The sequence below is a fragment of the Thunnus thynnus genome, chromosome 6, assembly GCF_963924715.1.
Source record: "Thunnus thynnus chromosome 6, fThuThy2.1, whole genome shotgun sequence".
Taxonomy (NCBI): Eukaryota; Metazoa; Chordata; class Actinopteri; order Scombriformes; family Scombridae; genus Thunnus; species Thunnus thynnus.
The window spans coordinates 18,787,102-18,803,105 of record NC_089522.1 but is presented as its reverse complement, the minus strand read 5'-3'; the positions used below and the strand labels follow the sequence as shown (position 1 = coordinate 18,803,105).

Below are 16,004 nucleotides of genomic sequence, written 5' to 3'. Positions count from 1 at the left end.
AGCTGAAAATAAAATTAGGATTTCAGTATTTCAATTAAAATTTCAATAGCTTAGTGTTCTTGTGTGTTGTCATGAAAGCCTAGAATAAATAGATAAATAGTTGGATATTGCTACCCCTCATACTAGATCCCATGCTGTAATGATATTGTATTTGATAAGGTGTAATTCACTTTTACCTTCTTTGAAATAAGAAAATGTGTGTTGTGTTGTGGATGCAAAAGTAAACTGAAAAAGTGAAACTAAACATCATTGAAAAGGTGATTCATGGCACTGTTCACGATTACTCATTATGCGGCTATGATTGCCTGAAGGAGTTCGATTGGACAGACGCCTGTAGGTAAACTGTCCCAGTCAGGGGGCACTGACATTTTAGGATAGAGAGAGGTGAGAGAAGACAGCATATGGCACTCAGGAGGGAGACAGAGCTGGCAGAAAACCTGGACACTAGGTTGGACAGCTTCAGGTTAAGTAACAATTAACAACATGATCAAAATTTGGGGAAATACTTGATGAAAATTACAATTAATTTCATTTAGATTTGGTATCGGTTTGATTAGAATTACCAGGAAAACCTACAGGAATATGTAATCAGTGTGCCTATGTATGCAGTACAAAACAACATATACACACAGCATACCTTTTCCTCTGGATATCATTTATTTTTCAATCTACATCAGTTGGTCCTTGGACAAACTGCCTCCACTCATTTCATAGTTTGTAGGATACATTTATGACCAAAGAACACATTTCACACTGCTACAGATTGACAGAACTGCCATATCGAATGTTAAGATATCTACTTACTGTCATGCTGAGTGTTTTTATCAGTAGTAATGACTCACTGATGCTGTTACTGCTGCTAGTGTGGCTTCTGGCGTAATAATGGCATCTATAAGTCCCAGTGGGTGGACGGCATTCCATAGTATCGTCCTTCTATGGTAGGAATTTGTACTGTAATTTACAGTTAGATGAAACTGGACCTTACATTGTCAGGCCCAACTTAAAACAAATAGACAGACAATGTAATATGTTAATAGTTTGTAGAAAAAATCATATGCATTGATACTTTCACCAATCCTCATAGCACAATGTCTTACTTGTACCTATGTTTATTAGTTGTGCAATATTTGAAGATAGTAAACAGCTATGATCGTATAGAGATCTAAATGTATCTACAGCTTTGTATATCCTTTTGGTTATGAGGATTAGCATAGTCATCCTGTACCTAATAGTAGTTCATGATTACACTGAATATAAAAAAAGACCTCCGCAGAGTGACACTTCTGTACATGTATGTGTTTTTGTTTTGTACATAGCTGTAACGGTTAGCTTTCATTTTCACATTGTCTCACTCTGTCTCTCACCATAGTTTATGGCAACTCCTTTGTAGCTTCACTTTGGCAGTCAGACCCAGTGGTGTGGATGGAGGACCCATGGCCTCCCTTGTCCAAACGCTCGACTCTCAGAGAGTTGAGTCATCCCAAGACCCGCATTCCTGCCATGCCCTCAGACGGGCCGTCTTGTGCAGCATAGTTCCTTGTATAGTCTTTGAAAGTTTGTTGTTAGTGCTTTCGCAACTAACCAATGTTGTGCTAGTTTGTAGAACCCCCTTTGTCTGGCTGGTCTGTAAAAGGCCGTTTCACAGTTAAGTCCCAAGCAGCAGTCTTGTTCAGGGGTGGGGTGAGAGACGCCAAAGGCTCTGAAGGGCCAGTATTGCTGGTCCGTTCACTCCAGCCAGATGCTAGACCAGTGGTTCCCGATATTTCCTTTGTCTTACACTCAAAAGCTTTTCAAGCTCCTTCTACTTTGTGCCACATTTGATTATTTTAAGATGCAACTCATGCAAGACTTCCTGTAATCCAGATTATTAGGAAACACTGTGCTAGCCCAGATAGACCAGCCTTTTATGGCATGCAGCTAATACGGCTATTTCAGCTATAAAACTGGCTGTTTGAAGGATATATTTCTTGCAGCGGTATTAGACAAAGTACACTGTAATGAAAGCTGGAAAGACAATGTGCGCGACGGAAGTTTGTAATATGACACTTGTGAGCCATGTAATACATACATTTAATCAGGAGCATCTGATGTTAGCTGTATTAGCTACAGTTGCTAGCCTGTTGTGGTTTTAATGGCTGGCTGGGGTAAAGGCCTGTATACGCTGTTGCCCTTCAGGGCCCCGGGACTGTCCTTGACCTTTGACGTTTGGATCATGAACCATCTCTCAGGGAGAGGCTTGAGCATCCAAAGGCCTTATTCAAAATATGGATGCCAAGATGCAGGTCAATGAGGAAAAAGTATCCAACCACGGTCTGCATTTACTTAAAGTAGGTAAGACTTACAAGGTTTTCATATGAACAGGCAAAGTTGTCATTTTGTTTAACAAATATTCTGTGGAGGATACTTTTTCCATCTTGTATTCACTTGCACTCCCCCTCAGCCTTGCTTTTCAGCTTCCTCTCTCGCTCGCTCCCCCTGTCGTCCTCCGGCTCTTTTTTTCCCCTCACAGGCTGTTCTTGTCTGGCAACTCAGCCTCTGGACTACGTGGAAAGTAGACAGTGGCTTTGTGCTCCTCATAGCGGTCGATGTGTTTGAGGTGTACCACCATGTGCAGGGCATAGGCTAAAACGAGGAGCAGGATCAAAGATGTCACCAAGCCCATCAGGATGGCTGGCGTCAGGAAAGTGGCACAGTCACTGGCCGACGCAAACTTGTCCGACTGAACGTTGAAGGCCTGGATCTGAAAGAGCAGAGAGAAGGCGGAAAGATGAGATTAGGCTGAACTAAAGAGGACAACTGGCTCTTACTGGGCTTACCAGGCACAGAGACACTGGGCAGATGGACGGGTTGAGACAGCCTAGCAGATGGCTAAACAGTATACAGACAGATTGACAGACTGCCAAACAGACGGTAAACAGACTGACAGACTGACTGACAGCCAAACAGGCAGAACACAAAAGGAAATGGCAAACATACACATACATGCACACCTGTAGGAAACAGGAGGAGAAGACTATATAACAGTGAAAGTGCAGACATTACTGGGAGAGTTACACAACAAAGCTTGTGCCCCTTCTACGGTAGTGTACCTGGAAATCAGTGAAAGTGATGTGCCAGTTAGCGGATGTGTCAGTGTGGGAGCTGGGCACTAGCAGGGTGTCATATTTGTGCAGACTGCTGACGTGCTGGCAATGGTAGGATGAAGTGGCAGGAGCGTAGACCTCACTGGCGTTGAATGTAGCCTCCTGGGTCCAGTTGTAGTGGATGTGAACGCTGTCTAGTGTAAACCAGTTTTGACCAGCTGCCTCGTAAAAAGTGTTTGACATCTGAAGCCTGGCAGAAGAGACAATGCAGTTAGTTACACACGCAGTTCACACATGCACTTAAAAATTTAATGCTTATAAATGAAAACTTTTAGGTTCAAATGCATTTTGAAGATGTTGATGAATTAAGAATGTGCATTTTACCTGATTACTAGACCTCGCAAGTCTTCCACATCACCAAACTTTAATGAAAGCCTGTGGAAGAACAAATCCAAAATTAAAAGATCCGATTTAGAACAGTAGCTCAAAATAATTCTCAAAAGACCACATTAAATATTTAATTACTACTCTCTTCTAGACATGTAAAATTTCCTTGGATGCTATTTCTAATTCCTGGTCTAGTAGTATCAAACCTATGCCGATCCCTTGGCTATATATGTAGATATGTGAGTTCTCATTATATGTGTCTAGCACACTAATGTGATCTGTCTTGCAATGTACTTGTAAAAATTCTCTAAAATCCCAAACAAATTCCTTTGGTACAAGTTGTACTGTGTGAAGAAAGTGACTGTGATTCTGAGCCTGACTGCCCACATTTTGGTTTAACTTACGTTGCTTTCTCCTTGGTGCAGATGGAGCCCTTAGTGTCCACGGGTGAATTGGGGTTGAAGACTCTCTCAGTCAGATCAATAAAGGTGTGGTTCCTGTAGCGTATTGCCAGGCGCTTGGCCTTGAACAGAATGCAGGTCTTCCCATTGTAAGACACACTCAGAGGGCCATAAGGCCCCATCAGAGACTGGAGCAGCTTCCTCTTACTGTGAGACATCCCTGGCTGATGCCAGTTAAAAGGCTGCAAACATATGAAGAAAGGAGTTAAGCAAAAGGAGAAATAAAGAAACTGCAGTGAACTGGCAACCAAAATGTAGGCAGCAGCAGTGTTGCATTCTTTGACTGTCCTCTAGAGGGCGATCAGATTGTTTCTCAGAGCTGTGCCTCATTTCAGGGGCTGCATACTTACAAGGATGTGGCCCATAAAATATGTGTACCCTAAAGGCTTTACTGACCCTGCGTCGCTCCAAATTGCCAAAATTAGTAAATACCAGACATAAACAGATACTTTGTGGTGCAGCGATAAACTAGTGCATATTTAGACAAGAAATGCAGACTTTAAAGGATCCAGCCCCTGAACTGGAACACAGCAATGCATTTAAACTATCTTGTTCCTCATTGTATGCAACCATATCAATCAGATGCTCCTCTTCTACAGCATGTGTCAGTGTGATCTGTGTATACTACCACTTAGCAGCTCTTCATTTCTTCTACACAATTGATCCAAAGCAGGTCTGCTGTGCCTCCCTCTTGTACATGCTGTGATATTTAATTAAAAATCCACCTTTCTTTTAAGCTTGTCATTCTGACCTCAAAGTGTCAGTAATGTGTAAAGTTCAGTGTTCCACCCACCCATGAATTTAAATTGAGGAAGGAGCAGTGTTCTCCTCTGGGTAGAAAACATAAGCTTTCTGAATTTGCATATAATGGTGCGGTAGCTATTAGACCACATTGGCTGCACTGTGCAGATAGAAACTGCCTCCTCTAGCTTTTTAATCTCTTTGCTCAGAGGCCACATCTCACTGAAGGGCATCTGGGCTAATCCAGCACTATTTTACAAGACATGTAAAGTGTCATTCACTGTGACTGTGAAGTCACTATTTTTCATTGTTTAGTATATGATTAAATATTTGGAAACTAAGGTAGGATAAATGATACAACAATTTCCAAAAAGTGTAAAAGATACAGTACTAAATACAGTAGTTTAGGAGAGCTTACTGCAAGGAATCCTTTAATCTATATGAAACAGATGTAACTGTGCCTGGATGCATCAGCTGATACAGCATATGTTTTCATTAAAACTACTGCTCATTTAAAGCGATCCTACTGTATGTGTGTGGGTGGGAGTGATGTTTTACCCGTGGTGAATGTGCAGACCAACAATATTCCCACATCCAAGGTCAAGCAGTGAGGCTGAGTGAGTATTCTGTGTTTTGTTTGCGTGCATGCTGGTGCACATGTATGTGTGTGAGTGTGTGTGTGTGTGTTTGGATGTACAGAAAGATAGAGGGGCTGATGGTGGGGATACAGTAGTGCGGGAGAAATAGAGTGTGTACCTGCAGTATTCTCCTGAGTGGGTTTTCATCTTCAGGCATCAAAATAACCTTTTCACTTTCTAAGCCGTACCCACCATCTTGACCTGAAAATATATACACACATTACTGCACCATGAAAGATTATATCAGTATACATATTAAGCTGATTGCAATGCTGCATTGCAGATTGCAACATAATCATAAAAGTTCAGCCGATTTCACACACACACACACACACACACACACACACACACACACTACAAACACAAGCACAAAGAGATCCTGCGTACACCTCGGTGCTCAGGCTTCTCTCTATTTCTAGTTGTTTTGCGTCATCACAGTGACTCATCAGCAGTTTATTTCAGTTACAGTAGTATTGTTCAGTGTTTACAAATGCTGTTCATCTTGTTGCAGCAACATATGATTTACCATCATATAATTTAAAGGAATGTCTTTTTTCTGCCTTTATTTCAAAGGGTCTAAATATAGCCACACATCTGGATTGCCACTGAGGTGTATGGATCACGCACACGCCACACTTCAAAATCTGTTTGTTATTATGATGAAGCAAAGATGTCTCCATCATTAAGGGTGAAATGCATTTGTCAGGACTATCTATCCAACACATCAGCATCAAAATTAGCAGGACAGGTTTGATTGAATCAGGGCTACTGTCACACCAGATTTGTTACTTACTTGATCTGACTCTTGTTGCTTGTTTAGGGTCCTCTTTGCTGTGGAAATGAGAGAAGACACAATAAGATCTTGTGATCATGAGATACAAGGAAATGTTGATGGTCCTTTTTTTATATATAAATAATACTCCTATACATAATCTGTACAGTGCTTATTTAGCATTTTTCCTTGATGCTGAAAGTTCTACTGATCTAAGTCTACTGATGCAGCTGCAGCAAAAACACAGGGACCAAAAACAGATCTGTAACCTACCCTATATGAAAACACCTTTTATAATTTATTGTAAAATGAATTCCATAAATTTATAAAATGAGTGTTTGTGTAGTCACTGTCAATCACAAATGATTATGCCCACTTTCATACACCTTTTCTTCAATATTTTACTGCACCCGTGTGCTACTAAACTAGTGTGTACCAAACATTTCTTCTTAAAAACAGCATACAAAACTTATGCTTTTTAACTCCTTCAGTACCATTTACCTATATGATATGTTTTAAAGTACCATATACACATAGTAAAACTATATTGTTGTATTAGATATCAATGAAAGTGGTAAAAATAAATACACACACATTTTAAGTTGATATGTTAACTTATTAAATTACACATTTTACAACATATATGATCTTCAAAGACTCATTTTCACATGGGACTGCACAATGCACAGCTGCACAACAAGAATTATAAACTCAGAATACTTTGCCCACAGAATTTTATTAGTAGTAAAGTCAAGAGTATTGCTTATGTGTATGTTGAAGAAATTCAGTCTTTGTGTGGTGTAGGCCTAGTACTTTTACAAAATGACCAATCTTTGATGTGGGACTGACCTACATAGTACACAAGGGACAGAGAGGACAAAGCATTTCCTTTTCCTTCACGTGTTTGCCTAAGCAGCTGTCCTGCTCTCAGTCTAACTAAACCCTGCATAGCCTTGGACTTCTTGAAGCTAATCCTGATCCTTTTAACTGTCTAATCAAAGACGTAATACACCAGCAATGGGCTTACTGAGCGGCGTTGACATGGCCAGTTCTGCTTGTAGCAATGGTCCACCCATTGCTCTGAATGTGTGGTCTGTCCTAGCATGTCCTTGGTGATCTTCTGGGTTGACTTGCTAATCTCTACACAGTAGCCACTTATAATGGGCTTGTAAAAGGTAAACCTAAGACTTGTGGGACTGGGCATGACAACTAACGTCTGACTTTTGTCACGTCACCTGGGATTACTGCAGTCTGTTTACTTTCCAGCTTTGGTCACAAGTCTCCCAAGAACTTTTTATGAATTGCAGGACACCAAAAGCAGTGTTTATAAAGATATTATTTATTTTAGCCTTGTAATCTTTCATGGAATAGCAATGCTGTGATCTCGTAGGAAAGGCTTCTCTACAAGGGGAGTGATACAAGATAGACTGAAGATGACCTGAATATTTGTACTAAGTTTAAACACACAAAAGCCAGTCAGTAGTGGTGACTGCTGTTGTGAAGGAGTGTTCATACACTGTGATTCTTCTCATGTGGTGACCTAGACGTTGGTGGAGCTGCCCCATATACTTAAATTGTCCATGGAGAACAAACCCAACCTACATTTTATAATAACAACGAGTTGGCAAATGGCTACTGAACTGTTTAAATTATTTTAAATTTTGAGCTACACTACTTCTTACTTTCACAAACCATAGAGTACATGCTTGTGATTTGATTTCATAATTGAATATCAATTTGCAAAATTATAAGGCTTGTAAGGGTTTTATAGTTAGTTATAATTTTCCTTTTTCCATCATATAAATGGAGGATAGGGCTGTGTTTTGTTTTTTTTGTTTGTTTTTTTTTTCATTTGCCTGTCATGCTGAAAATTTCAAACAGTTGAACTGGATTTTGGCCAGACTCATGGATCTTTTCACGTCACTGTGATATTTTCACTGATTGGCTCATGTGTCATGCATAATATCTCAGACACAGCTGAATACTTTTTTTCAGATTAACGAAATGATGCATCCCACTAGTCCATTCTGACATTTTTAAAAATTTTACTTATTGCTCCAGGGAGGGGAATTTGATTGCAGGTCAAAACAAGGTGAGCAGACATGGGCAGCAGCTAGCAAATAAAAAGGAATTATCAGGTCATGTGTCTGATAGCACTGGAAGTTACGGTTTCAGGGTAGGTTGCCAGATATATCAATGCCAGCAGTCTGGAGCAGTTATCTACCCATCTGGTGCAGTTTCCACCTGGGCAATATTGTGTAGTTTAGTGCCAGATGGATTAGGATTAGTGGTAAGCACAGGCCAGGTCCTCTGGAGCCCAAATATGGAGAGACGTAGGCCGTGAACAAGATGAAGAGATTAAGGCATGATGTCAGAGCCTGCAGCATTCTGGACAGTTCAAGTGCTAATTAATAGATTTGAAATGACCTCTGATATCATGACTTTGAACTTTGACCATGGTTGTTGAAGTCCAGTTTTTAAACATGTACTTATTTCTTGGAGTTCCTCTAGTAAATCAATATCAGCCTGTTGATTACTGTAACAACTGGAAAGGCTGGCTGGTTAGGTAAAGGTTGCTGATTGTTTTTACATAAAAGAACTTAATGTACTCAATTGAATGAATAAAATAAAGGTTGTAGAGAAAACAGATAGCTTATGTTCTATGGTATGCCACATGATGATTCAGGCTGCTCTTCCAGTGTTCAACAACATTGATTTTGCCCTTGTTCCAGGTCACCTATCACACAGCTGTAGAGTAACCAGGTGGGTCTTCTCAATAAATCAAATTAATTAAGCATCGGCCTAGATAACGATAGCTGCATGATGGTGTCTGTAGCACGTGAGTGAGTAAGTGACCAGATGGGAGGTATTCTGCCTTTTCCTGTATACAAGCTCCTCAACCTACATTTTGGTGTGTGCGTGTGTGTGTGTGTGGGTATTTGCCAACATCTACGTCAGCATCATGATTAGCTAATTAGAGACTCCCTGGGACATGCATGTGTGTGTGTGAGCACATGTGGGCATGTACAGTGCTGGTCAAAAGTTTGGACACACTTTCTCATTCAAGTGAATGGGAAGGTGCATCCACATGTTTGACTTGTACATGTATGTACATCCCTGTGAGCTTGGTTGTACGTAATGCCTACATGTACTATTCGATGAGTAACAGTATGACAGTTTCTTTATATGGTAAGTCCAAATATTTATATCTGCCCAGATGTATGCTGGGTAAGCATGTTGGTGTATGAATGGCTGCCAATAGCACTACGCCTTTGGCAGCTGGCAGTTGTGACTGAAACCTCAGTAGCATGGTAGGTACTTGGATGCTGCACTTGTCACCTGCACCTCAAACATTAACAGGTCCTATAACAACACAAAGATTTTAAAAATCTTTCTATCTGATTTACATATTTATGAATCCATGTGAACAGTGCATAACCACAGTAGGAGATTAACAACTGTTTGTGTCATTGTCAACAAACTGCATATGCAACCCCCACCCCCCCTCTCATGCCCATCCCAAACACAAGTGAATAAGCGCTCCTTCCTCTGCACCTACCCAGGCCTCAGCTGGCTGAAAGGGGCCAGAGGAGTCTGTATATGTGTGCAAGCGTGAGTGTGTGAGTGTTAACTAAAGCCCAGCCGTTTGTTCCAGTGCCAGTTTCGCGAGGTCAGCAACCCTGGACTGCTGCGGCCCCGTCATTGGCTCAGCCTGTCACACGGTGCCTGGGTGCTGAACAGGCCCTTTATATAATCAAAGCCATGCCAGAGCCACTCCTTGGCTCACCTCACTGCCTCTGCATATATCCTTAAATATGTTCGCACGCAAGTGCGCCCACACATAAGACACACCTATGTCGAAATAAACAGTACAATATCAACCTGACCACATTATGTTGATTGTTAGTCTGTTATAATTGTAGTTATTTTTAGTTAAGTAAGGGTTCTGGCTATTAAATATTAACAATGAGAGTCATCTATGCTACTCATGGTGTCTTGATTGATACATTTTCACTAGAGTATTTCCACTAGACATCCTTATTCAAGCCCGTAGCTGAATAGTTGATTATCCCTCATCTCTGCCTCTGCTGTGTGCTGCTGAGCAGAGAGAAGGTGTGGTGTCTGCTCCCCAAACTTGTAAACAAGTCCTCTCTGCTACCACAGAGTGCTGAGCCATTGCACTCACACACTCTGTAAATCATGGATCATGGATCCAAGCCTCTACATCCCACTACAGGAATAAAAGCTAGTTATTGGTTTTCCATGTGGTTCATCACTGTAAACTACATTTAAAAAAAAGAGAGATTACACAAATGGTAATATTTAGCAATTTTATTAGACAATTAGCCATTAAGGTTTGGATACTTTGTCTAGCACCGTTGTCATTGTGTATATCAATAGTGTATCAGACTATAGTGATGTGTTCCTGTACTCACATTTCCTTGTATTATGCCTACATGAAATGTCAAACCCAGCTATGATAGTATTTCACAATGTACTGGATGAACTGCTTCAGCAAAGTAATGCTAATCTCAGTGACAGAATTACTTTTGCAGTATGTAAAATAAAATCTAACTTCATTCATTAAAAAGTACTGAGTACTCTGTAAATTATTTTGTCCCTGTCACGGCAGGAAACATGTCTTAATCCCACGCTGGGCAGGTGTTGGCCTATTAATAGATTTATTAGTGCAGATTAAGCTTTAGGAGTTTGCTAAGATGCCGCTCAGAGCTCTGCGGCCATTTCAGTATAGCTTTGATTGCAGCTTCAAATTTGACCTCAGGTCAACCGCTAGAGTTTTCTAAATCTTCCTACGTCTCTGAGATCAAATGTGTCAGTGCTAGCATGCACAGAGTATGACTAACTTCAGGAATGGTGATTGCATACAGGATATTGCACATATTTTTATATACATATATTTATTTATCTGCACTTGACTTTTATCACCCTGTTTAGTTCCTCAACCTGTAAAATAAACTGAGTACATATTTTTATGAAGTGAAATTACGTATGAATATTTCTAAAATTAGCTGTAAGTCTTTTAACCCTTTAATCTTTCTTTGAAAAGGGATAACTGATCAATCTTCCACTGGAAATCCAGTACTTTGATCTCTAATCTGTGTCTATATTTGGGTGGGTTTGTCAGTGTTTAACAGATTTAAGATAAATTTAAGCACATGTTGACTATACACTGTGGTAGATAAACCTTTAAAACTGTAAACAAAATATACTCCGTGCTCATGTTACAATTCTCATCAGCTAACAGAAACAAATATTACAAGAATTTAAAATTCTTCTTATGCAAAAGTCTTGCAATCTGATTGTTTTTATTCAGAATTTTAGATGATTATTTTGTAGCCTGATAATAAGCTTACTTATATGTAAAGATGTATGATTCTTACTGTAAATGCCTCAAGCTTATGATAATTGTGTCAACCCCGTTGCCTCCATGTAAACATGTCAGGAGCCGTTTTTTTGTTGGGTAGTGTGAATGATATTGCATAATTTGAGTGTAGCAGGATCTGGAAATTGGGTCATGTCTAATTGACTTGTGTCGTTTGAGAACTTTGTGAGCTTTACTTACTAAGTTTTTATTGTAATTAAAATGTGTGACTTGTATACATAAAATATGACTAGTATTTTGTACCTTATTCTATTTCTTAAACAGGGAACCTTACTCATTCTTCATTGGCTAGAGATATTTTAGAAAAAATTTCAATAGGTATTTGATCAGGTCACTAACAGTTTTTGAAATAACCTATAAAAAGCTTTATGTTATTTAGTAATTCTGGTCCTTGAAGATGCATCATCTAACCTTTCTTTCTTGAAGTTCATGCTACTCGTTAAAACATTTGTGACTAGCTCTGTACGAGATCCATATTTTTCTTTCTATCTTTTCAGAGTCTCACAATAGAAAAGCTTACAGCAGCATCAACGCGTTTTTCATTTGCAAACAAATTTAAACTACAGCTGCAAAATCTCATCTTGCAATAGTTTTCCTTTCATGCTCTATCATTGCTTCAGCTAGTGATGACTCGGTCAGGATGAGTAAAGAGGTCATTTACAAAATCACAACTTGGTCTTTTGACCCCTAATCTGTACCCATATTTGGATCGTGTTCATTTGCAGCAGAAATGCATTAAGCAGGGATTGTTTTATAAATAGTACTATAGAGATTATTACAGTTATATAAAAACGTGTAAAAATGGCAAATCTATCAGTTTATTTATGACCTTCTGACCTGTGATTTACTTTAAAAGAGGCAAAAATCCACTGGAAAGACGTCGCTATTTCTAAAATCTATTTTTAACATATTTTCCCATGAAGTATTTAGATCATAATAAATTTGCAAATAGTGTGCAGTACACATGCACATCTTTCATGTTCAGTTTCTGAGTCCAAAAAAAAATCATAATGAATACAACTATTATACCAGAAAAAAGATATAAGCACACGTGAGGGCATTTCTGTTTTTTTCAACAATTTTGTAAATCGGCTGGCACAAGTCCAGTTCTATACTTGTCATAGTACCACATGTCACTAACCACAGAAAAACTGGGCCTACTGAACATTTTCTCTTCATTATCTCCCTACATTTCCAAGTCTGTCAGCAGCAGAGGCTTCTAACTCACTGTACCTCTCATTCTGCATTTTCAACCAATGTTATGCACTCTACAAGGTCCCTGAAATGAAAGAAAGGCATGAAAGGCTGCTCTTACATAACAGCATCTTGGAGTGTGTCAGAGCTGTGACTAGAGACCAGAACTGTTACGTTGTGGAGTTACATACGAAGTTTGATCCAGGGAATAGACTCAAAAACCCCAGGAGAAATTAACGTAGCCATTCTGTGTTGGAGTGACTGCGGTGAAAAGTTAAGATAGGGATCTGTCAGGGTTTCACAAACACTAGATTGAGCTGGAATGAGAACAATCCCGTGAGACGTTTTATATTGAATTCTAAATCCAAGTTATTTGTTCTCCAGACTTGCGAGCATGTGTACAGATAAGATTGTTTGTGCAATAAATGAAAGCATGACAGTAATAATCTTTTAGTTTCCAATGACCCGAGTGTATTATTGTGTTGAAAGTGCACTTTGTATGACATTAACAAATTGTTTAAACAATGATTAAAGAGAACTGTGTCAGAAATTGCAGCATATTATGGCTTTGAAGCATTTGCGCTATAGAGGATTGTGTGAGCCGTCATGCATGGCATAGTTTCAAGAGCCTTACATGGCTTTGGCACAATATTATTGGTCTTTGCCTTGATGTCTCTGTAAGCAGGCAGGAACTGGGGCTAGCAAAGGGCCCTGGCTGCCTACTCAGTCCCATCCCTGTGACATTGTTGTGAGTGCCTCTATGTTTGAGCTCTGAATATTTTATCCAGATTTGACCTGCAGGACTGCATGGGCATTATGCAGACATGGCCGGCTAGAATTCCCTTCTCCACTCTTCCTCTCTCTCTCTCTCTCCCTCTCTCTCTCAATGACTGCATCAGTAAACAGACCCCAATAGACCATCCCTGATGCATCCTCTCCTCTCCTCCCTGTCCCATCCTTGTTTACCTTCCCTCCGTGCGGCTCCCCCTCTTCTCTCCTCTCTCTTTTCCTCTGTCTCTGTACCTCTCCTGCAGGCCCACTGCCCCAGCCTTATTTAGCTCCCAACACTACTGTACAGAGACAACAGCCCCATCCGTGATCGATGAGCAGCGTCTGATGCAGTCCCCAAGACTGAGACAAACAAAGCCTCGCAGCTCAGCTCTCACTGACACAACCAATACTGCCTGCATTTTATGATTTCTGATACACCCAAGGTGAGATGGGAAGAAGGGAAGGGAGGTGAAGGAGAGAAACAAAAGACTCTAAGAGAACACATCAGCATCCCAGCATCCCTGCATGCATCTCCCCATACCCCTCCCCTCCCCCTCCCCTACACCCCTCCTCTGTTCACAGCCATAGAGAGGATGGATTTACCTTCTGTCCAGGATTTCAGGCACTTCATCATAGGTGAGTCCCGGCTGCGACTCTTCTTCAGCGAAGGAGGAGAGCCCAGGCCGGCTGAGTGCAGACAGCAGGGCGAGGGAGCAGAGGAGGAATGCGTGTGCAGCCATTGAGACAATGAGAGGAGACTGCCGCTGGTTGAGCTCCGCTTCATAATCTGCTCTCCTAGCAGTGCCTGACTCCCAGCTCCTCTGACTGGCAGTCACCGTGGCCAATCAGCAGTGAGCAGAGTCGATCAGCGTGCGTCACAGTTCCCTCGCTGCACCCTCCCTCCTCTCTTCTCTCCTCTCCTCTCCTCTCCCTCCCACCCTACTCCCTTCTCTGTCATCCTCCCTCTGCCTCTTTCACTCTGCTCACCCTCCCACATCCACTCCTCTGCTCTCTATCTTCTCTTCCTCTCTTTCACACACACATAGCTGCAGGCAAGCCCTAAGTATAGACAGCAGCTCATTCTTTTTCATAACACATCTCATCGTACCTATGCCACCTACAACACACTCATACACATGTAGACATGCTCATACATCTATCCACACACATGTTGGCTCACGCGGCTGCGCACACATGAACACAATCAGTCACAGGAGCATGCTCACAGACACACGCACACACCTCTGTGGAAAATCACCTGGGAATGTCAAGGTCAGATTGTGTAGGAAGATAGGAAGATGTTGACACGACTTTAGGTGGCCACGGAAAAAAAACAACAAAAAAACAGAGCCATGACTGCATGACCTAGATCTCCAGTGCAGTGCCACAATAGCAGAATTAATTCACTTGATCTATGTGTTGTTGTGAGCACTGAGGGGGCCCGCGGCTGAGGAAATTGTCCACTGAGGCTGCAAATATGTATGACAGGAGCAGCTGAGCAGCCGTGGGATGAGACGGGAACGAGGGTCCAACCCAGACGACCCTGACGGCTGATCCCGTTTCCTCCTCATTATTTGTCCCCCATGCGTGAGATGCCCTAGGGTCTTGATATATCCTCTCATATCTTTTATTTCCATATCCAATGATGTGATGATTTTCAGAGCAGAACATTAAGGGTGGTTATATAACCAAATGTTGTGACCTACTATTGGTAGATTTTCACATCAATGCGTGGCAATGATTCACACTAAAAGAGTGACTGCGGAGAAAAATCGGAGATTCATCCTGTCGTTTTTCCATCATTAATCAGTCTTAAAATGTCTAAAATATAAAATAGTTCAACCTTCATAATATGGAGATACTATATATTCAGATATGAACATTTGTGTCTGTGTAAGACCTTTCCACTGAGCACTCAACTAATAGATATGTCAGAAGTCCAAAATTGACACTAGATTGCATGGTTAACATAATATGTTAAATGAATGTGTAAGTTATTCTATATTAGCTTTTATGGTTTAAGATTTTACTATGTATACAGTATGTGTCACAGCCAAAACATACTGGATATGACACATATGATATAAATAGCATTTTCCTGATTCTTTGAGTTATTTGAAGTAATATCATAGCTAATTGTTTTAAATATTAAAACCCAAGACAGCATGGTTTCAGTGTCTTGTGCATATTTGTTGTCCTGTTATTGACATATTTCATTTGTTTGGAAAATGATGCAGACTAGACTTTAAAATGTATACATTGTTGTGGCTGTGAATGATAAACTTCTTGTGGGACAAACAACCTGAAAGACACAACTTTCCTATGTCAATATACACAATGTTCAACAAATCCAACATATCAGGTTGTGAAATGACAAAGTGAACGCACAACAGTCTCTCATCTCTCTCACTGTCTGTGTGTTCTATGTGCGTCCTTGTGCAATGGTATTAAAGGCTATTTATGTATATATCATTCTGTGTGCGCGTATTTGTGCATGAGTGACATGTCCGTGTGCGTGTGCTAAGATGGCTAAAGTATTGCTGAGGGTCTGAG

The 16,004-nt window shown here is 40.6% G+C and overlaps 1 protein-coding gene across 1 annotated transcript; it reads right to left on the bottom strand.

The window, feature by feature from the left end:
- Positions 1-634: 634 nt before the first annotated feature.
- atp6ap1lb (ATPase H+ transporting accessory protein 1 like b) lies at positions 635-15,191 on the bottom strand. Its single transcript, XM_067592373.1, has 7 exons — positions 14,055-15,191; positions 6,104-6,141; positions 5,429-5,511; positions 3,875-4,113; positions 3,468-3,518; positions 3,090-3,333; positions 635-2,740 (listed from the first exon to the last, which is right to left on the bottom strand). Exons 1-7 carry the CDS (start codon positions 14,189-14,191, stop codon positions 2,504-2,506), a joined length of 1,029 nt encoding a protein of 342 aa, XP_067448474.1. The 5' UTR covers positions 14,192-15,191; the 3' UTR covers positions 635-2,503.
- Positions 15,192-16,004: the final 813 nt, after the last annotated feature.